The following is a 22,749-nucleotide window of genomic DNA, read 5'->3' as shown; positions in this document are numbered from 1 at the left end:
TGTGTCAGAGTCAGCATGACATTTGGATCTTCTTTTCCTTGTTTGGAATGGCATGATTTACCTAAGTGGGGGTCTGCACACAGAGAAAGAGTGTAAAGCCTTGGAACATTACCCGGCACACATTTGAAGCCGACGGACAGATGGGAGATAACGTCATCCAATCCTGAAAATCCTTCCAATGCAGTTACGAAAATGTCAGACTCTACACAAGGTCTTGTCATGGCTTCCTCGTCTGTTATGCCGCGTAAACTGCCATTAAAGAAAGCTAAGTTATTTCTCCTATGTGACTTTTTACTGCCGTATCACTAAGGGAGGGGTATCGCCTTTTTATATTATATCCATATAGTTTCAGGTTATGTAACATGCTGCAATTACAAAATAACTGATTCCAGCCAGGGATCTGGTGCCCCCTGCTGGATTCAGATGACCCCCTCAAACTGGAATTTATATGTACAGTATACGCATCTTAAGTAACCTATCATTGTGCAACAAGACGCTGAGGCTGCAGGTAAGCAGAAAATATTAAATAAGAAACAAAGTCCCTAAGAGAGTCCCTCAGGTCCTATCTTTCAACAATTCCTTTGTTTCATTTAGAGTAACAATACAGGTGATCAGACTGTGATGGAGTGCCATGGTGGTCCGATTTGGTAATCGGTGGCTGAATGTTTACGAATTTCTTCCATGCTTTGGTGTTTCCTTTTCCCTGGTTCATAATATCCAGTTGCTGGAGGTGTGCAGTCTACATTTTCTCCCTGTGTTTCTGTTTTTTTCATTTTCCTTCTGCACCCCCAAAGACGCACCTTTAGTTTAACTGATGAAACTTTGAAAAGGAGATTTATTGGTACTGTGTGATGTTTGGGACAAAGACACATATTTCTTTCATTTACCCCTCTACTGCACAGTTTAAAATTACAAATCAAATAATTCAAATGTGATTAAAGTGCATGTTGCAGACTTTAAGGGTATTTGCATACATTTTGGGCACATCATATAGAAACGGCAACACTTTTAAGACACAGTCCCCACCTCTCCCCATTTCAGGGTACCATAATGTGTGTGGCATTTGGCATCATAGGTGTTTGTGATTCCTCGGGTGGATTACATTGCTTCATATTTTACCTCGACTTTCTTCTACCCTTTGGAGTCTGTAGTTGTCATTGTTCAACCTGAGGACAAGAGCTGTGACAATAAAAATCAAAGATGCCATTATGAGGCTGAAAAACAAGAATAAAACCATTAGAGACATCGGTAACACAACTGTCTGAAATATCATTAGGAATAAGGCTCAGTAATTGCAAAAGGACTGGTAGGCCAAGGAAGATCTCCACTGCTGATGAAAGAAGAAACTTCATTATGGTAAAGAAAAAGCCCCAAATGCCAGTCTGATAGATCAGAAGCAGTCTTCAGGAGGCCGATGTGTTTGTGTCAGAGACGACTATCCCCAAAAGACTTCATGAACAGAAATGGTCTTCATAAATTCGGCATGGGCACGAAGACCTGCAGATACTGCTGCATTCAAAAATCAAGACTTTCTATCTTTAATACAGAAATTAATAACAAGGACATTTATACAACTGGTCAACAATAAAACTGGGTCACGGCAAAAAGAATTACAAGTGAAAAGTCAATTCTCTGAAGACGTCGGCTTTAAATGGGACTTGAGAGTTTGTTTTTGAGTCGATTGGTAGATGCACTTTTTGAGAATACATCCAATGATGTACAAACTTGGACACATCATCTCTAATGCTGCATAGAATTGGGGGGCATTGTGGGTCTTTTGAACATCAGACACCCTCATCCAGGTGACCCTGCTGAGGTTTATCATGCCTTGATTGTGTCCACCTACAGGCTCTCTCTGCTGTGTTGGATCTGATGGCTTTCTTTGTGTTCAGCCCATCCCATCATACCCAGGGCTCCACACTTACTGAGGGACTGGCCTGCATAGCCCCTTCAGCCAACCTTGATGAGCATATACTTTTACCTCCATCCTTGCCTGCGGCAATCGTCTACCTGCTCTGCGTATTTTGTGTCCATCCACTCTTCTACAGAAGATTCAATTCCATTATGATGACATGTCTTGTGGTGATGTCTGAGTTCAGTGAACTCTTTGTGAAATGCGCTGGAAATTTCAGGTCGACCTGTAACACCAAGTTCCGTGCAGAGGAAAGCAGGCTGCTCTGCCAGTGCTGGCCCCTCTGTTGTAGCTGCTCTCCCTCTTTCACACAGGCAATCAGCTTCACTGGACAACTGACCCTCCGAATGTCCCTTATCCCCTTGCTAAAGGTCTTCGCAAAGGACTTGAGGAAAACTTCACACAAAGCCTTAAAGCAACTGCTCAGTATGTGTTCCAGGGTCGATGTCTTGGAACACAGGGTACACACTAGTGTTTGAGCAATGTTCAATACAAATAACTTGGGACAGAATTGTGGGAACATTGTAGACTCCCTGGACTAAAAACCTAATCCTTTGTATATTCCATTGTCAGATTTCCTATCCAAGTATAATTTTGTTGATCCTTTCCTATTCCACCTCAGTCCACACCTCCTATTGTACAAAGTTTCTTCTCCCTTTCAGACTGGCAGTGTCATATCAAGTTACCTCACTCTCAAAGCCAGCTCTACCATTTGCCACTCTGCCCACAAGAACTTTGTGCTGTTTTCTGCACTGTGTCTACTGCCTTCCATTTCCTTCCAGTACTCTCTATAAATTACCACACATAAGAATGGCTAACAAAACCAGAGGTTGCTTTGTTAAATCTGTTTGATACCCACTCAACAACAAGAGTGTGGGCTCAAACTCTACAGTGTGTTAAAAAAGGCCACTTTTATATAGCACCATTAACACCATCCCAGCATACTTCACAAGAAACGATTATTATATTTGTTCTTTCTACAGTTGGAGCACAGGAATGGTGAGAGGCTAAATTCAGGGTCTCACAGTAAGCATGCGATGGCAAATGAACATGCAGCTTTCTGGGAACAGTTTGGTTCCTAATCCACTACAACATAGTGTGTCAGTCAGAGGAGTGCACTATTAAGTTCATTTAAATTAATTACATTTATGTAGCACTTTTCCAATTGACTGCAAATGCTTCACATGGATGCCAGGTCAACCACTACCAATGTTCAGAATCCACCTGGATGATGGGATGGCAGCCATTTTTTCACCACTAGGCTCACCACACATTAGCAATTACGTGGTGAAGGAGTGAGAAAGAGAGTTAGCCAAAAAGGGACTGGGGATGATTATGGGGTAAGAATGACCAGGCTGTGGTGGACAATTTAGCTAGCACATCGGGAATATACCCTACTCTTTTTGAAATATACCCAGAGATCTTTTATAATCACAGAGAGTCAGGACCTCGGTTTTAAGTCTCATCCAAAGGACGGCATCGATTTTAGCACAGTGCACTGGGACATTTGGGTCCACACACAAACTACAAGGTTGCCTCACCAACACTTCTTCCAGCAACAACCTATTCTTTTCTTAATTAATGGCTGGGCCCAATGTATTGTGGGAATTTTCAAACACATAGAACTTTAGAATCTTTGGAAAACAGTAAGTTGGGGCATTTTTGGCCTACTCCAATAACTGAAAGGGTCTTGAACAGAGAAACAAGAGGTCCTAATTCCTTAAAATTATTGACAAAGTGAATTAAAGCTTACCATTTTGAACCCATGTTGAAAATGGTCAACACTCTATGAACTGAACCATTGGAAGTGTATGGAGTTAATGTGGAGGCCCAAAATGAAAAACGCTTCAATGAAGACAACCTAGCAATAGATCTGCTGGAAACCTTGGAGATGTACTTTATCTTTAGCTACTCTGCCATCTTTTTAAAACTTCTAGTTATTGCTGTGTGCCTGTTTATAACTTTTTATTTTTTTTTTATTTGGCTTAGTTTGAGTCACCCCACTGTCTAACCAGTGATACTTGGAGAAGAAATTACTTCTAAATGACATCATGAAAGCTTCTGGTGTTCTATGTAGCAGTTACTCCACTAGTTATGCATTCCATTAATTGTCTATCATCACGGTTGGTGTCCTGTCTTGGTGTGATTCCTGCCTTGTGCCCAGTGGTTGCTGGGAAGGGCTCCAGCATTCTGGCTCCCCAGCCCTATATAAGAAGGTTGAAAAAATGGATGGATTGGTAGACTCAACATCTAAAATATCTTTTCTTATTTTTACTAGGTTTAAGTTTTATTCTGCTGCCCATGCTCTCTTTCTCAAGGGTGGGCATTGATTTGTTTTGTATGGAATGTTGTGTGATTTCAATAAAATCAATAAAATTAAAAATAAAATATCTTTTCGTGCATATTAAATGTTGACTATTCCTCTTTTCTTTTTAGTAAGTAAAAGAAAACATACAAGGATTGCAAGTGGCTCAGTGACTACAGCCTCATAAACCTCACTTTAAATCCTGCAGTTTATGTCCTGTGAAGATTTGCCAGGTTCTTCTCATGTTCAGTTTAACTAACTTGAGCATCATTACATATTCCACACAACCATAGAGTCAATTGGCTGGTTTAAGAATGCTTTGTTATGGTAAAAATAAAGGACTGGTTTGGTGGTGTTTTCACACTCAAGAGTTAGTTTGCTATGACAAAATATATGAGGGTCAAAGATAATCAGGATTCAGAAGATAGCCTGCAGGGAGAGCAGGTGAGGGGATTCATTTAAATGTCTAGGATCAGTGGTAGCCCAAGAGGGAAAGCTTTATGCAGAGATAACCCAACAGTGCGGAATGAACATTTAGAAGAAGGCATTAGGAGTACAGTATTATATAATTGAAGAATTAAGGCAAAGGTTCAAGGTGAGGTTTTTAAGACATTCACAGAATCATAAGACCAGCAATGATGAATGAAGGTGAGACATGGACAGTAAAGGGAGAGCAGGAGAAGAGGTTCTATGTGGCAGAAATGAGAATGTTGAGATGGAAATGTGGAGTTACAAAACGGTACAGAACAGGAAATGAGACAGAGTACAACAAATGTGGTAAAAATATCCAAGAAAATATAAGAAAGTGGTTTAAAGTTGCATGGACATGTGATGAGGAGAGACAATGAATATGGGGGCAAAACAGCAATGGGAATGGAAGTACAGGGTAAAAGAAAGCAAGGGAGCCCAAAGCAAAGGTGGATGGATAAAGTAAAAGAACATCTGAAGGAAAATGGTCTGACTGGGGAAGAGGTGCAGGACCAGGCTGAATGAAGACAGTTGATCAGGCACTTCAGTCCCACACAGAAGTGGGAAAAGATGAAGAGGAAGAAGAAGTTAGTTTGCTTTGTTCTGAATTAAGGAACAATGTGTTACTTTGGTTCAGTTTCCATTTAGTTCGATTGTGCAAACTTTCAAGTGAGCTACACATTGCAGCCATCTCCTGGAATTATTTCATTGGCCAAAAACACTTTTTTCAGAAATAAATATATTATGGAGTGTGAATGAAAGTTGAGATTGGCGCACAATTACATTGTACTTGATATTATGGATATATTTAGCAAATAAATTGGTAACTACTTTCCTGTTTTTGTTATTTATTGACTAAAATACAGTTCTGGAGGTAAAATGCCTGTTGTCGAACAAAATTTGGCGCTACTACGCATTGTTGAAAAAAATAAATTTCAGATAGGAGCGTGCACAAAAAAGGCAAGCGCTGCTGAGGACACACACTGATGTGCTTCAGTTTTATAACAGTAGACGTATCAGGTGCTGATGTTTCAGATTTACTGTCCAGTAGCCAGCATATGATGAGAACCTCAACTTAAAATCTCAGCTCACAAGTTTTAACCATTCGGGAACATCAGGGGATTTCCCGATGGGCCAGTGACGTTTCTGGGCTGCCGTGCACACCCTTTAAAATCCCCATAAATAAATGAACACGCGTCTAGTAAACACAAAGTGGTTTAATCCCGCTGCGCTGTATCTATTCTGTGAAAAATGAGGCGATCCCTCCCTAAATGGTACAACCCCGCACGCGTGAAATTAAACAACCCGTTTTCTTAAGCTTTTCTTTAACAATCCCCCGTGCATTTTTTACAATGGAGATTTAGAGTTAAAAGAAACTAGAAGGGTGGTGCCAAGAAAGCAAAGTTTACGCGAAAAAAACAGGGTTGGAGGAGAATGCAGAGCAATGCACGGAAATATCCGCTTTATTTAGAGTAGGTGAGAAAAGCTTACATTCATTAACTTTACAACACTACATTGGTTCGCGACTTTGGGAGGACTACGTGACAGCAAAGTAGTTGTTAGCTAACAAAAGTAATTGGGCTTACTTGCTGCCTGTCATATTGCCTCAAACACTCCGATTTTCCAGCATTATTAACACGCTGTGTCAAGCTGACAATAATGTGCGGTGCTTCGCATGTATGGAACGCTATTCGTACCAAAATTAAATGCAATCCAGCGTATTAATGACACTGAAATGCAATACGTATGGAAGTTGGCTGTTTCATTCTGGTGTGTTTTTATGGTGTCATGATTAAAAACATATCAACCAAGTGATCGGTTGATTTTTCACTACGGCACACGGTTTTCACGTCAGTTTAAAATGCATTGCAAAAGCGTACTGCATTTTAATTAATGTCCATTTAGCACGTTATGAATAAAAGAAAAGCTAATGTATTGCGTTTCGCTTAGCACCTTTTTTTTCTGACCTTTAGGTGCTGTATGTATATATCAGGTACTTGGTTTGTTCTGATTGACTGGTAATTGTGCGACTTATTTTATGAGAATTGTGTTATATTTTTACCTATGTGCGTTGTTTTAAATTTTTGTTTTTAATGTTCCGTGTTAACCCTCGACTCACTATGCTGTGAATGAGATTGCCTAACAACATCGCCATTACATGGCCATACAAGAAACAAAATGGTGTCACGGTTTGAGACAGTAATAATTATTTGCATATTGGGCATAAAAAGAAATGTGACCACGAAGTTTCTTGACCAAACATCCCCCCCCAAAAAAGAAGTTTTCAAGATTTTAACAGCCAAGAAAAAAAAAAATCCTAATCATGGGTAGATACATGGTAGGTGTACTGCTCAACTACGATAGAATCAGTTGAATGTGAGTGTGTGTGAGGATACAGTCATGTGCCAGACCAACATCCCATCCTGGACATTGGGACTAAACTCACCCTACTACTCAACTAAAGTAGGACTCCATTAGCCAGCTGCAGACTCTTTTAGCTTGTGATGTTGCTTTCCTGTACATTTTCCTTTACTGAACATGCCACCTATTACACGTTGCCAGTTACTTAAAATTCAATGTCATTCAATAGAAAATGGCATTGACTATCAATTATGAACTGCTTTAATCAAATGTTTCCGTATCCCTAGTCAATGATGAGCTTACAAACAGTTCCGGTGCCAAGAGGAAGTAAAATTCACTTACGAATGAGGTGAAAGAATGGACTAAAATAACATTAGCTGTTTATTATCACGTTGTTATCATTTACTGTATTTCTAACTTCCTAATCTTTCTCAGTGAATTGCTTCACTCCTGTCTTATGACACAAATGTTCTCACAGTTTTATAAAGCAATTTGTTTGGGTGATCATGGGTATATAAAAGAACTAGACTGGAACAAGCCACCCACTTGGGATAATGTGTAAGGCACAGGACTTTAGGTTGTTGATTCAATTCTTCACTTCTCTTCACTGTGTGGTACTACTTGAGCCACTTGACATATCTTTGCTTTGCTGTCTTTTAAATCCACATGGATAAATGTAATTTCATCTTGGATAAAAAGGTTTCAGCCAAATATGGACGAAGAATAATAGAGCTGACATATTTATAGACTGAACTACAGCATAAACCACAAGGGTTGGTCATACCCTGTCTTTATCTACCTCACTGTGTGACCCTGAGCAAGTGGCTTTACTTTCTGTGCGAACACTTGTACTCTATTGTGACCTTCTAAATCACCTTGGATAAAAGGGGAGGCAAACATTAAAAAAAATCCCTACCAAGAACTTGCTCTGTTTGTAGTTGCCTGATTTGTAGTTGCCTAAGAAGGCCACAGATGTGTCTCTCCAGGTTAAGAAAATATCACAGAATTGCAACATAGATGCTGCTGTCCTCAGTTTTTTTGCATCTCTTGTTCTTCGTTTCTGAACTCATGAATCTGAGGCCTCAGACGCTGAATGTCCCAAAGTGTTTGGCTGTGAAACAGATGGAGTCTCTCGAGGTCTTCCATAACTGTAATGACAAATGCAATAATGTCACTCCATAGAAACATCCACTCAAGTTATTCATTTTAAACAATTACTGAATTGCATTTTGGATTATTACAGGAGTTTCCACCATAATTAAAGGAAAAATGTCTGTGCATGTGTGTCTGTGTATCCATCCACTTGGTAGAGTTAGGAATAAAAAATAAAAAATGGGTAAAACATGTACTGTAGAAGAAGGATAAAAAAATCACAAATGATAACAAAAAGTACAATGAAGGGTCTTAAAAAGAAGAAAATTAATCTTATTGGACTATTCTGTTGTCCAACCACAAACTCAGTGCTTCACTGGTAGTAACTTAAGGGTGGCCTCATCTCTTGGGGTTTCACCAACAGAATACAAGGAACATGATAACATAAAAACTCGGTACATAAACATTAAATCATAAATAAATCCTGCAGAAATAACACAGAAATCTGAAAAATACTCAAAAATATGAAAAAAATGCAATAAAACTAAACATAAACCAAGACTGACACATAACTGAAAGTATACACAGACATGAAGTGTAAAATCAATTGCTGTATTCTCATATGCTGGTCATGTCTAAGACAAGGACCAGATTATCATTGAGTCTAACAAACACATGATGATCTTGGGAATCATTTTTAAGGTGATTCTGGTTGGGGGCTTTTGCATTGCTAAAAAAATTCTGTTTGGCTTCATTACTATGGCTTCCATTTTTTCCAATGCCAAAGTACAGGAGGGAGTTCTGCTACATACTCTGGTAATATTGGTACAGAAGTTGAGGCAAATACCAAAGCCATCAGACAAATGTCCAAAACGTCAAAAATGTAAAAAAAAGAAAAGCAGAACAGAAATATAGTGTGCTTTTATGAAGGATGAGAGGGTCAATGTAATGACAACTTTTGAGGCTAATGTCCTGGCAATCAAATGAATACCAGACAACTATTGGTGGCCAAAAATAGGATTTGAAGTTGTCTTCCGGAGAACATGGGACTGACTCAAAGAGCAGGGATAACAGAGCTTCACAATGTAAGAGCTACTGGTCAGTACTTTCAACAGTACTATGAAAGCAAAGAAGCAAAACTGATGGAAGCCAGATGTTACAACTGATTTGTATTTTATTGTCATAGCAAAATCAGTTGCATGGAACTTGAACTGGTGATGCTCATATAATAAGCTCAACACAATAAAACCTGAGCACCAACATACAACAAAGACAACAACAATCATCATTCCTCAACAGCCTTGAAAAAATGATTTAACAAAAATCCACTCTGAGAGAGTCATTGGTTGAGCACAGAGAACGCTTAAAATTCTTATTTTGCTCATTCAGCAACAGGCAAAAATAAGCTGACATGTTCACGCTCTAACAAATGCCAAATCATTGCACAAGATGCCACAATGACAGCATACAGCACACACCCTGCAGTGGACTATGACTGATAGGCTGCCAGCTGAGAGTGGTCACAGTAGACGAAAATCATAGCAGAAAGTATTCAAACCTCTTGACTCTTTTCACATTTTGTTATGGTATAGCCTTATGCTACAATCATTTAAATTCCTTTTCCCCACATGAAATGATACTCAACATCCCCTCTAACAAGGCAAAAACAGGATTTTTGGAATTTTTGCAAATTTATTTAAAAGAAAAAAAATTAAATATCACATTGACACAAGCAGACCCTTTGCTATGACACCCGACATCAGGGTTGGTGCATCCCATTCAATTATCTAATCAGTCAATCAAGTGGCAATAGTGTAATGCATAAAATCATGCAGATACAGTTGAGGAGCTTCAGGTAACATTCATAATAACCACCAGAATGGGCAAAAAATATGATCTCAGTGATTTTGACTGTGGCATGATTGTTGGTGCCAGACAGGCTGGTTTGAGTATTTTTGTAACTGCTAATCTGGGATTTTTGCATGCAGCAGAACCAGTGAGTGGCAGGTCTGTGGACAGAAATGCCTTGCAGATGAGAGAGAACAGAGGAGAATAGCCAGACTGGGTAGAGCTGATAGAAAGGTTATCAGGTTCTACTCATGTCAGCCAAAGACAAAAAGATGAGGCTGCAGTTGGCACAGCCTTGCCAGAACTGGAGAACTGAAGACTGGAAGTACAAAGTCTGGTTTGATGAATCTCAATTTTTGATTCTTGATCAAGATTTGGTGCCAACAGCATGAATCCAGGCACTAAACCTGTAATGTGTGAAAAGTCCAGACTGCTGATGGTGGTGTATTGGTGTGGGGAATGTTTTCTTGGCGCACTCTGTGTCCATTAATGACAATTATTGCTTGAATGCCACAGCCTATTTAACTATTGTTACTGACCATGTGCATCCCTTCATGACCACAATTTTCCCATATGCTAACGTACAGGTATGAAACTCCAGTGCTGGAGGGCCACAGTGGCTGCAGATCTTCATTCTAACATTTTTTTTGCCTTAATTTTAAATAACTTTTAATTAACTTGACACAGACACCTTAATTGTCAGCAATTGACAAGACACAAAACAAGCCACCAAACAACCAGCTCACTTGTGTTTATTACACAGTATCTGAAAATAAAGAAAGGTAAAGGTCTCAGTAAGGCCGATCTCTGCAGGTCACCAAAACATCTTGACGGTGTTCTTAGAGAAAAAAAAAAGAAAATCAACCATAATGGAAGTGTCTGCTGTGGCAGAATGAGAGCAGCAACAAGCCATGAAATGAAATAATGAGTGTAATTAACAGCAAGAATTGGCTTCTCATTAAGAAACTGGTTAGAGTGAATTTGGTTGGAGTTTGACTCCCCGATTTAGCTGGTCATTTGTTGGCTTGTCTCACATCTCATTTCAGTTTGGCTGTCAATTAATGAAGAAAGGAATCGATTCAGAAGACTGAATCCTTAAAATATATATATAAAAAATACTTTTTAACTTAATATAGGTGTGGTTTTTAAAAAGTGTACTAAACAGTAAAAAAATAAGTTTCTCATACATCACTCATAAAAAAATAAAAGTGTGGGTGCTTTTTGAACGTTGATTGATGAAAAGCAGCCACACTTATTTTACGAGTAATGTATGAGAGACTTATTTTTTACTTTTTAGTACACTTTTTAACTTAATATAAGCGTGGTTTTTAAAAAGTATTTATATATATATATATATTATTTTCAACTTTTTAGTCTTGGGTTTGTTTTAGTATAATTTTGTAATCAATATTTAAACACTTCACAGTATTTCTATCCGTTACTAGCGCCATCTATCGGTGAAATCTTGGACTATTCTTCATATGAAAATTTATTTTCTTAATTAACATGGATTAATTGATCAATTGGTGAAACTGATTATTGATTCGTGTATTGTCATCAGAAGTGAGCAAGTGTGCAAAATTTCAAGTCATTTGGACAATAGGAAGTGGGTTAAATATGGATTACAAGATTTGCACCAGACAACAAACAGGTGAAGTTAATAAAGTGTGGTAATAATAATACTAATAAAAATGGGGCTGTTAAAATGAATGAAAAAGAAGTGAATTAGCACTGAAAACTGCTTGTTGATTAGGAAAAGGGTTAGAATAAAAACCTGCAGCCAGTGCAGCCCTACAGGCCTGGAGTTTGACAACCCTGTTCTAACGGCTACTTTTACCATGATAATGCGCTATGTCAAAAAGCAAACATCATCTCAAACTAATTTCATGAACATGACTGAGTTCAGTGTTCTTTAGTGGTCTTCCCTGTTACTGGATCTGAGTCCAATATAGCACATTTGTGATGTGGTTGAACTGGAGATTTACAGCATGAATGTGCAGCTGACAAATCTGCAGAATCTGCATGATGCACTCATATCATCACTGACCAGAATCTCAAAGGAATGTTTTCAAAATTTTGTGGAATCCATTCTCAGAAGAACTGAGAGCAAAAGGAGACCCTAACAGTGCTCCTAATAATTTGCTCAGTGAGTGTATGTACAACGGTAACTTCCGATAGAATTCACTTATCTTTCTCAGACAAGTGGTACTGTGTTTGTCTTGTTACAGGCTCCAGGCCTGTTGTTTTTGGTCCAGTACTTATTTCCATATCCTTTAAAAATAGTTTGACCTATATCCAATGGTGACTATTGTAAGAATCGTTTAATTTCACCGACATTTTTGCTGTCTGTTCCATTTAGTCATAGGACCAGGCCTATTGATTTGCAAAAAACTTTGCACAAGTAGCTTTTGAGATTTGTAATTCATTTAAATATACTGTACATGCATGCACACACAGAGGCACACACATGCACATGCACTCAGAAATTTATAAGTAAAGATAGCTGACAGTTTGTTTGCCGACCATAGCACATGCTGGAAGATGAACAGAAAGAACACACACAAACAGCAAATCTGTAAAGTTTGAAATGCACAGAAGCATTAAGCCACCTCATACCAATCTGTCTGTTCAAATTAAATATTATTTAATTTGTTCAGTTCATTACATTTCCTAATCATTTTACTCTATTTGAGTACATAACAAAACAAATGAATGTACTTGATTCTATATTATTGTGCAGCTCAATCAGTTTTAATACATCGTAAAAATCGAGTAAATTCCTGAAATTTACATGTAAACACTGCATGGACCATTCCATTCAAATTTTTTGTCAGGCACTTGAAAACTGTAAAGAATGTTACCAGTACACTAATGACTCAGTTTGTCATGATAGTAGAAAAACATGGTAAGAGCCTTTCCATTCAACTCTTAATATCTATCATGTAATACATTTATTTTGTAATATTCAAACTCACTTCGGCTGTAGTAAGCAGCTTCTGGGGCACCGTGGATGACAATCCTCTCTAAAAAGCAAATCAGAGCTCCAGAGGCGAGAAAACGCTCACTAAGTGGCAAGGACTCAATGTATCTCATGTCCAGAGCAAAAGGATTAATAGGGGGTGGAGTGGTGCAGAGAGTGACCAGCTCCCACACCATATCCCAAATTCGTACACCTGTAAGTGACATAAATAATTTAGAATAGTATCAGTAGCTTGTACACCAGCCTAATAATGTATCTATCTATGCGCTCATTGACCCATTTTTCAGTACCTTGTGTTTTCCATTCAGAAATTGACTTCAGCTTGACAGGTGTGTCTTTGACCGTTGAATCAGTGCAGCCAATATTCACCAGTCGTTCATGATTAGACCTTATCCAGGCATAGGGCTGGCCATATTTGGCATAGCCAGCCAGAAGGAAAAGTGTACAGTTTACTTCCTGTGGAAAAGAGCAGACACACTCAGAGATATACAATACAAATGTAGATTAGACCATGATGTAGACTAGATCCATGAGGCAGCGACACATACTCCTGTGCCATAATGCTATTAACATAAATATTTAAAATGCCAAATAACATTTTGCATACAAAGAATTTGGGTTATATTTTTCTTACTGGAATGGCTATTTCCCGCTCACTAGGAGATGCAGGAAGAAGGTACCCTTCACTAATCCTGAAAAAAAAAATATTAACATCTTAGCAAAATGACATTCCATTTATAAATTAATACTGACACAGTTTTGAAGACAGTGGAACTTCTAAGAGTTTTGCTTAGACATTCATAACTGGACCTTATTGACTTTGGTAGCACTGGACCAGCTCTTCAGAAAACTGGAAGATTTTCATACTCATCTGCATTTTTAAAACTAGGGAGCTCTGCCACCTGCTTGCTTCGCTCGCCAACCCCTGGCCAGCCACTTCACATCTCAGCCACTCGCATATGTGGGTTTCACTTTCACCAAACAATCAATCTTTTAATTCTCGTGGATACGCCTCTTCATTGGGAAGAAACACTACTCTTCCCTGATGGCAACACTTTAAGTTGATCTACAAGTCTCTGACTTAAAGTTTAAAGCCGAACAATATCTACATATTTCTGTCATGTCATATATGTCCATACTGTATATTCAATCTCTTTTCGCTGTTCCGTTATTTCACGAGTAATAATTTCCATTTGTTAGAGCTAATGCAATTTTTACTATCAGTTTTTTGAGACTTTCGAATTTTAATACTTTCATAATCTCTAACCTGCTCTGTATGTGTATCGTGCCAACGTTTTTGAACCTTTTTATAAGAGTCTTTTACTCTTTGTCTTTTATTTCCGACCCCGCTTGGGAGCTGACAGCGCAGGACCTGTGTCTGAAAATAGCATTCACACAAATGAGAAGTGACTGGACCGTGAGCATGGTTGTAAATGTTTGAGAGAAGGACGGGAATTGTGAAAATCTCTTATCAAAAATCTCGTCTCGCAGGACCTGAAATAATCTCTCATGGGATTTGAAATTATCTCCAAGAAAGTCTTGTCCCAGTATTTCCTTTTATAATAGAGAGATATATTTATAAAGTTTCTGTAATTTAACATTTTTTTAGGAAAACCAGTTTGTGTAGTTTACTATAGTACAACCAAATCTGCCTCAACCTTGCATATCACCAAGCTGGAACGGAAGCAGATCACCCTTTATCTTATGAATGATGGTATCATATAATGGCTACATTCAGGTTTTCAGGCTTTTTTGTGCAATTTGTAAATGGTAACCCTAACAAAACCACAAGGTTCAAAACAACACCATTCATCGAAGTTTCCAATGTTGAGATACTGGGCACACTGTCCATGATAAAGTGACATTTTTCAAAGTAGAACTTCAGAATAGAATATATGCCTCTCCAGATCAAGAGAAGCCATCTGTGGTGGTTTAGGCATGTAATGAGAATTCCATTTGTGCACCCCCAGAAGAGAGATATCCTGAATGACCCTGAAGGAATTAGACCCAGGACAAGGTGAGGGTATTACATCTGTCATCTGCATGGGGATTTCCCCCGAAGGAGCTAAATACTGTTAATCAGGATAGAGTGATCTGGTCTAATCATCTTTCTGTTATCCCAATAACACTCACCAGGAAAAGCAGATAGGAACTGAGATGAGAAGGGATTTTAGGGAAACTGCTCCTTTTTATGTGCAGCACACAAGGTTCAAGTACTCTGATATTTTTCAGTTCTGCTTTCTCCTGCAATACACTCTGTGACCCATTTCTGTTTTGTTAATTTATTGTATGAGAACTTTGAGGCTGGTTCCCACATTCCATAGTAAAAGAACTGCCTAAAGTCTATTGTTTCAAAAAATATAAAAATGTGTTTCTTGACATGCCAGTGTCCCTATCTACACAAAGCAGTAGTGTCTACACCCACCGCCTTGAGACTTCCTAAACTTTGTTTCTTCCTGTCTAAAACTTCAGACACATTTGACATGCCTTACTGAGAGCAACAGGACATTTTCCTGCAGTTCAAATAATTTCTTTTAATGATCAGAGAGCAGTAAAGTTCGCTGTGCTGATTTTGAACTATTTGATGTTCTGTTCTCCCAGTTTTGAAGACGGGACTGAATGGCCAGCACTGGGGGTGGTATACGTAAACTGTACATTTCAAATGCCCAAGGCATTTTGTTTAAGAATATCTTCTAGGGTGATTTCTTCCTGTTTAATTGATCCTCCGACATTTCCTTACATCTCTGCCATAACAGCAATGTAGCCCTCTCCATTAGTTCTGTAACGACTGTTTTTTTTTTTTTTTCAACAATTATTAAGCATTAATTCTGACAAACAACCTATTGCTTCTGAATGACAAATAAAACTGATTCATAGGTAAGCTCTTAAATGTATGAAATAACATGACATTTTGAGATCTTCTCTATCCAATTCAGGGACATGGGGGTTGCCCAGACATATTCAAGCAACACCAGGAACTAACCCTGGATGGGATCCACTGACACACACACATCCATACACATGATTGGGATGAAACATCAGAAGAAAACATAAACAAAGGAAACAAACTCCACATTTCAAATAAGTAAAACGTGGGATGTGAACACAGGTCTCTGAAGCTGTCATACATTACTGGGCCATTCCTATTTGAAAACTAAGAATTAAATACTGTAAATGGACAATAACTTAGGGAACATTTAGTGAATATATGGTAATGTATACATATATATGTTAGTAAATACATTTTTTTAATTATTGGCCTTGTGTATGTAAAATATTAAAATATGATCAAACACATGCATTTTTTTTGTCTTAACATTTTTACAGTTCATTTAATTCGCATTATGCAGGACAGGTTGACAAATGACAGGAGTCTATTCAGTCTTATATGGTAACCAAAACCACCACCAACAGGGAATGATATGCCCCAATATATTGAATGAAGCTGTGGTGAAAATTTCTGCTGGGGCTTTGATATGGATAATGGATATTGCAGGATGAAAAGACACGGAGTACAGGTTCTCCAAGAAATTATGTGGCAATAGGAACACCCATGAATTTATACATGGTTTCATGCACTACACTGTAACAGACAGATTACCTGGAGGTGTTGTTGCCTTTTGTGAGAGATTTGGGAGTCAGAATTACAGAGACACCTGAGGTCTGTTAGGAAGACCCTTAGGAGGACAGACACACGGGGTTTCTATTTTATTTCTAACACTGGAAGTGGCATATGGTTTTACCTAGAAGTTATTGTATGTCAAAGATTAATACCTCCTTCTAGGTTTACATCTAGGAAACTTAGAATTGCAAGGATTAATTTTGGGAAGCCCTGCACTTGCAGATGGAAGACAGGCCAGAGGAAGAGTAGAAGGTAGAATGTGTGAGCAAGAGGAGAAAATTTAAGGTAATGTCTAATAGACCTTCCACCCTTCCCAATATATAGAGGTAAAAACCTATGAGGACTCAAAGTGTTTTACCTATAATTTTTTGTCTATCAATTATTATTATTATTATTAATAATAATAATAAATAGTATTTATATAGCACCTTTCCCTTGCTCAATTTGCACCCTTCTATTATCCATCCATCCATCCATTTTCTAACCCGCTGAATCCGGATACAGGGTTACGGGGGTCTGCTGGAGCCAATCCCAGCCAACACAGGGCACAAGGCAGGAACCAATCCTGGGCAGGGTGCCAACCCACCGCAGGGCACACACAAACACACCCACACACCAAGCACACACTAGAGCCAATTTAGAATCGCCAATCCACCTAACCTGCATGTCTTTGGATTGTGGGAGGAAACCGGAGCGCCCGGAGGAAACCCACGCAGACACGGGGAGAACATGCAAACTCCACGCAGGGGAGACCTTCTATTATTATTATTATTATTTTTTCATTATAATAAACCATTTTTGTTTTATATACTTTGGCCTCATTGGCATTCTTTGGGTTCAGGCCCAACACAAGAATGCTCTTTTATAGTCACTATGCTTTGTAATTGATGTCTCATCTCATATGATAGACCCATTCTCAGATGTCTTCTTCTGAATGAAACTATCATTGACTGTCTATAAAATCTTTTAAATAATGCAACTCACCTAGGAGAATTATTATTGTTTATAGCCATGTGTACAAAGTATATATCACACATAGTATAATTACATTCCTTTATATATATAGTTTTTATGTCACAATATTTGTTAATTGTGGACAGAAATTGTCTTTGAATCGATTGGTACAAGTGCCAATGGCCCTATACCATTTGCCAGAAGGAATGGGTAAGAAAAGTGACCATGCAGGATGGTTGAGATCTTTAATTTTCCTGTTTGCCTTTTTAAGGCAGGACATGTTGCATCTAATCCTGAATAGCAGGTGAATGCTGGTAATATTCTGTGCCACCTTCACGACCTTCTGCAGGGCTTTATGAGTTTGAAGCAAACAAGTGCCACAACTGGGGCTACACAGCCGAAAAAGCTGGACTCCAGTGTGCACCTGTGAAGGTTTGTGAGAACAGCTGGAGGAATGTGAGCTTTCATGTTTTTTCTAGAAGTACAGGCATTGGTAAGCCTTCTTGACAATAACCAAAATGAGTTGTGACCACTCAGTTCATCTGCAATAATCACTGTAAGAAAGTTCAACCTATTCACACATTTAGCAGCATTTGATGTAAATGGGTGAGTGGTCTGGCTCCTGCTTCCTGTAATCTATGATCAGCTCCTTGGTTTTGCTTACCTTTAGAGTGAGATTTCTGTCTTGGTAGCACTGTTTCAACAGGTAAAATTCTTGCCTATAAACTGTCTCATCATTGTTGGTAATCAGGCCTACAATGGTGGTGTTGGAGACCACCCAGTCTGTTCCCCCAGTCAGAGATGAACAAAAAATACAGAAGGAGGCTCAGTATAATTCCCTGCTGAGTGTCTTCATGGTGTATGTAATGCTGTCTATCTGCACATGATGGCTGAGTTTGTTGGTTAGGAGGTCAAAAATCAAATTGCAAATGGTGGCACTAGGTCCAAAATTGAGGAGTTTGGTCATCAGTTTTGACGGTACAGCAGTGTTAAATACTGAACTATAGTCTATAAACAGGTTTCTGGAATATGTTTTATCCAGATGTGCCAGAATGGTATAAGAGATATGGCATCCTCTGCGGAAAAGTTGTGACAATATGTAAAGTGGAGGTGGCAGTCAATATCTGGATCATTCTGTTTGATGTGTCCTAGCACTAGTCCCTCAAAGCAATTCATTATAATTGGAGTGAGTGTCACAGGTCTACAGTCATTCAGACAGACCATTTTTGTTTTCTTAGGCAAAGGGATAATTGTATTTTAGAAGCAGGCGGGGTCCACAGATTCTCTCAACAAAATATTAAAGGTGTCACTTAAGATCTCAGCTAATTGGGAACTACAATTAAAAAAACCACTTTGAATCAGATGCCTTATGGACATTAACTTGTTTAAAAGTCCTCCTTACATCATGTGCAATTAAAGCAGATGCAGTGGAGATGTAGATGAGATTACATTATGCTTCACTTTGCAGTTAATAAACATCTGGGAATAATTACTGAAAGGGGATGTGGACAAAGCTAATGCCCTATGCCAATTATAATAATAGATTTTCCCTCCCACTGCCACCTGCACAGTGTGCTTGAAAGTGCACTCAGTTAAAGTAAATTGAGTTACGTATATTTCTCTTAACTATGTGACTTCATTTCAAACTTCCAAGTTTGGTTTTGGAGATTTTTTTTTCTCTACTTGATGCCACTAGAACCTCAGGAACTTTTTATATTTTTTTTTATTTTATTATTCCTTGTTCTACAGTGGACATACTCAGACTGGCTACTGGAGAATTGTAGTAGTTAATCCCAAAATTTAATTTAACTCTTTTCAACCACAGAGACATTTTGATTTACTTATTCTGCACTCAATAAAAAAATTAAAAGAATCTGGAAAAACTGGGAATATATACTGTTTTATTTTGTGAGTTGATTCTTTGTTCAAGCACAAATAATATGGGGTAAAATATTAATAACTTAGAAATTAAAACCACTGATCTAAACAGGGTAAAGTGTTTCAAAAAGTTCTCATAGTTTAGAATGACACATTATGCAAGAAGGTGTTTTAGTTAAAATGAACTGCACAAATGAGGGATTAGCTGCCCCACTTTATTTACATTTCCAAGTTTAAATCCATGTCTGTCAAATTGGGTTGCCCACTCCACTGCTGCACAAATTCAATTGTCAGACTCAGTAAGCCTGTGACACAGGAGTCTAATGTTGCTTCTAGCCCAGCCCTGGAAGCACATCTAGGGTCACAAGCTGCCCTTCATTTGTTCCAGGGACACCAGACTAGAATGCCTTCCAGAAGCTCCAAGAAGCCTCTGCACCCCTGAGTCTTCCTTAAATAACTGGGCCTCTGAAGGATGGTAACTCCCCAGCTGCCTTCTCTAAAGTATGCTCACATAAGGCTTACTTCTCAAACTATGTGCCCTCTGCTGACCAAGAGATGTTGCAACTTCCCTCTACTCATTTTCCCTTTTGGTCAGAATTCCAAAAATCATTGCACTGTGCTGGGTCTCCTATCCTCTGGAATTCTGGTGGAAGTATTAGTTTAATCCTCTCAGGCTGTTCTATTGTTCTTTTGATGTATGTAACAAACCTTACCACTCTCCTAGTCACTCCTACCCTGTCACACTGGATTCAACAGGACCTCCCCTGCTGCCATTGTGTCTCTCTCTTCATTTTTTGAGATCTTCAGCAAGACTGTGCCCTGTTCTGTGCCATTTAAAAACCTCACTAAATAATATAAATAAATACAAATGTGTGCAGCTCTGAAAGGAATAGAAGCTCCCTACATTTCTCAGGAAAGTTGTCTTCCTCTATGATCTCATAGATGATTATGGAAAAAATTAATAAAACTTCGCAAATATAATGAGGTTACTACGACTGCCTGTTTTGTTTTTTGGCATGTGATTTTCAACCTTAGGCAGTCAAAGCTTAATCCAGCTGGTTTCCGATTATGTAATTCTTCCTTCTCTTCATACCTGTTTGAGAGTAGTAAGGCTTGCTCCTCATCAGACAGTTCCCCCAAAAACAGTTGACCACCCTCAGTGCTGCTGCTGCTGCTACTTGTCACAGACGATGCAGCTGTGCAAGGGACACCAGAAGAATGCCAAGTCTAACAAAAAAGACACATGAGAGAATGTCAGGTATGTGAAAAACACTTCATTATTAAGATCACAATTTGAAAGACATATCTACAGTATAATCACCAAAACTGTTGAGAACTAAAAGGATAAGCTACATGAATGTTTTGGGTACAATGCAAGAAAAAGCCCTGGATATAGCACCAGTCCATTACAGGGCACACACTCACACTCACACACTGCCTGTCTATAATTGCCAGTTAAGATAATTTTCACTTTTTTGGGGAAGTAAGATGAAATCCAGAAGGAAACCTACAAAAAATATGTGAACAACATGCAAATTTCATAAACATTCCTTTGACTTACAATGTTATAAATGACTTATTAAGTTAAGGCATTTAAATAATACAAAAGCAAAATTCTGGTTTCCTTTTAACACTAAAGATTCATTTATGACAATTAATGCCTAAAGAAAGTTCTTTCTATTTAACTCGATATGCTTACCACATCTTCATTAACTATAGTTAGCAACAGTTCCTCCCTTCCTCGCAACCAAGGCTGAAAGTAACGAAAGCCCTAGAAAAATTAAATGATTGTCAAGACAAAACATAACCTAACATAACAAAATAAAACCCAATTCATCATCATGGGGGTATTAAGACAGATTCTGGCAGTAAAACATGCATCATATGGGACCAGTTTGGAGCAGCCAATTAATGCAATCAAAGTAACCAAGAAAAAAAAAAAACATACACAAAAAGAGAACAGAGAAAGCAACCAGATTGCAGCATTGTGAAGGACCACTCCCATCCTTCTCACAGTCTCTTCATCCCACTTCCATCTGACAGAAGGTAGTGTATCTTGCATCTGGACAAGGTCTGCCAGGTTCTACAACAGCATCTACCACTTGCCTGTCCAGACTCTGAACTCAGTGCTGCCCCTCGGCCCTCAGTTCTCCCCCTTTTAGTGAATTTATATGAAGTACATTTCTTACATTTATCACTATTTTTTTTATTAATAGTTTTTTGTTAATTCTGTATTAATTAGATATTTTTGTATCTATTTCAAATTATTTCTATCTATTCACTTACCTATTATGTTTATAGTATAATATAGTTCTTTACCTGTCTTGCACTTGTCCTGTGTTTATGTATTTTCTGTACCATGGTCCTGGGGAATGTTATTTCGTATTACTTCATGCTGCAATACGGTGTTATGAATGGTATAACAATAAAACTACAACATACTTAACTTGACACAGGACTGAAACCCAGGATGTGCCACATGGCAGCCAAGTGTTCACTAGCAATTTAAATTTCCAGGCTGAGTGAACTCAATCTGGACTGTAAATACAGGGTGAGTCAAAATTATGTTAACATTTGAATGGCGGAAACAATTAATTCACAAAACAAACTTCATATGTGCAAGATGATTTACAGGAATGTCTCAACCTATTTGCCATCATGTTCAACACACAACTGTACACAACTGACCTGCAATGATCCCAAAAGCACCATATCAGCAAGGAACTGTTGCAGCTTCTTTTTTTGCTCCTTGGCTAACTCCTGCAATACAAAAATAAGAACACTAGAACATCTAAAATAAAGTAAATATGAAAACAATTTGACGTGTTTTAAGATTAAGGTGACATTAGCCATTACAGTTTTAAATACAAAAAAATTGTAAAAAATCTAAATATACATGTAAAATTCTATTACAACGAACTGCCAGGTACCTGGAAAATATTTTGTTGTACTGAAAATTTCATTGTAATGAGATTCTGTATTTGTTGCTATACTGTAGTGCTTTCTTTAACTTGCACCCAGTCGTTTGCAATCATTTCAATAGCTTCTTTCGTGTTAATTTTAATCTTCTCCTGTTTACAAGTTATGCTGATGAGAATTATTCTCAGCATTTCCTTGCGATAATACACTTTCAGGACATGAATGATGCCCAGATCCAATGACTGAAACACTGCTGTGCAATTGGGTGGGAGGAATTCAACACGAACATTATCTAAATGTGGAAGCATATTCTGGGCAGCACAGTTATCAATCAGAAGCCAAATCATCCTTTTCTTCTTCATATTGTGAGGTTTCTGAACTCTTTTGGGATCCCCCCACGCCCCAACCAA

The 22,749-nt window shown here is 38.3% G+C and overlaps 1 protein-coding gene across 1 annotated transcript in view; it reads right to left on the bottom strand.

Moving 5' to 3' along the window:
* Positions 1-815: 815 nt before the first annotated feature.
* The window catches only part of si:dkey-19b23.7, a 35,420-nt gene continuing 13,486 nt past the window's right edge, over positions 816-22,749 (bottom strand). The window contains exons 2-8 of the mRNA XM_039747014.1: positions 22,109-22,180; positions 21,120-21,191; positions 20,514-20,647; positions 13,601-13,658; positions 13,257-13,422; positions 12,962-13,159; positions 816-8,194 (exon numbers count right to left, since the gene is read on the bottom strand). Coding sequence (XP_039602948.1) covers positions 8,076-8,194; positions 12,962-13,159; positions 13,257-13,422; positions 13,601-13,658; positions 20,514-20,647; positions 21,120-21,191; positions 22,109-22,180 — 819 coding nt within the window. The 3' untranslated portion in view covers positions 816-8,075. The remainder of the gene's footprint in view (positions 8,195-12,961; positions 13,160-13,256; positions 13,423-13,600; positions 13,659-20,513; positions 20,648-21,119; positions 21,192-22,108; positions 22,181-22,749) is intronic.

This window comes from Polypterus senegalus, chromosome 3 (genome assembly GCF_016835505.1).
Source record: "Polypterus senegalus isolate Bchr_013 chromosome 3, ASM1683550v1, whole genome shotgun sequence".
In the NCBI taxonomy this organism is placed as follows: Eukaryota; Metazoa; Chordata; class Cladistia; order Polypteriformes; family Polypteridae; genus Polypterus; species Polypterus senegalus.
This window is presented reverse-complemented; position numbering and strand designations above follow the sequence as displayed.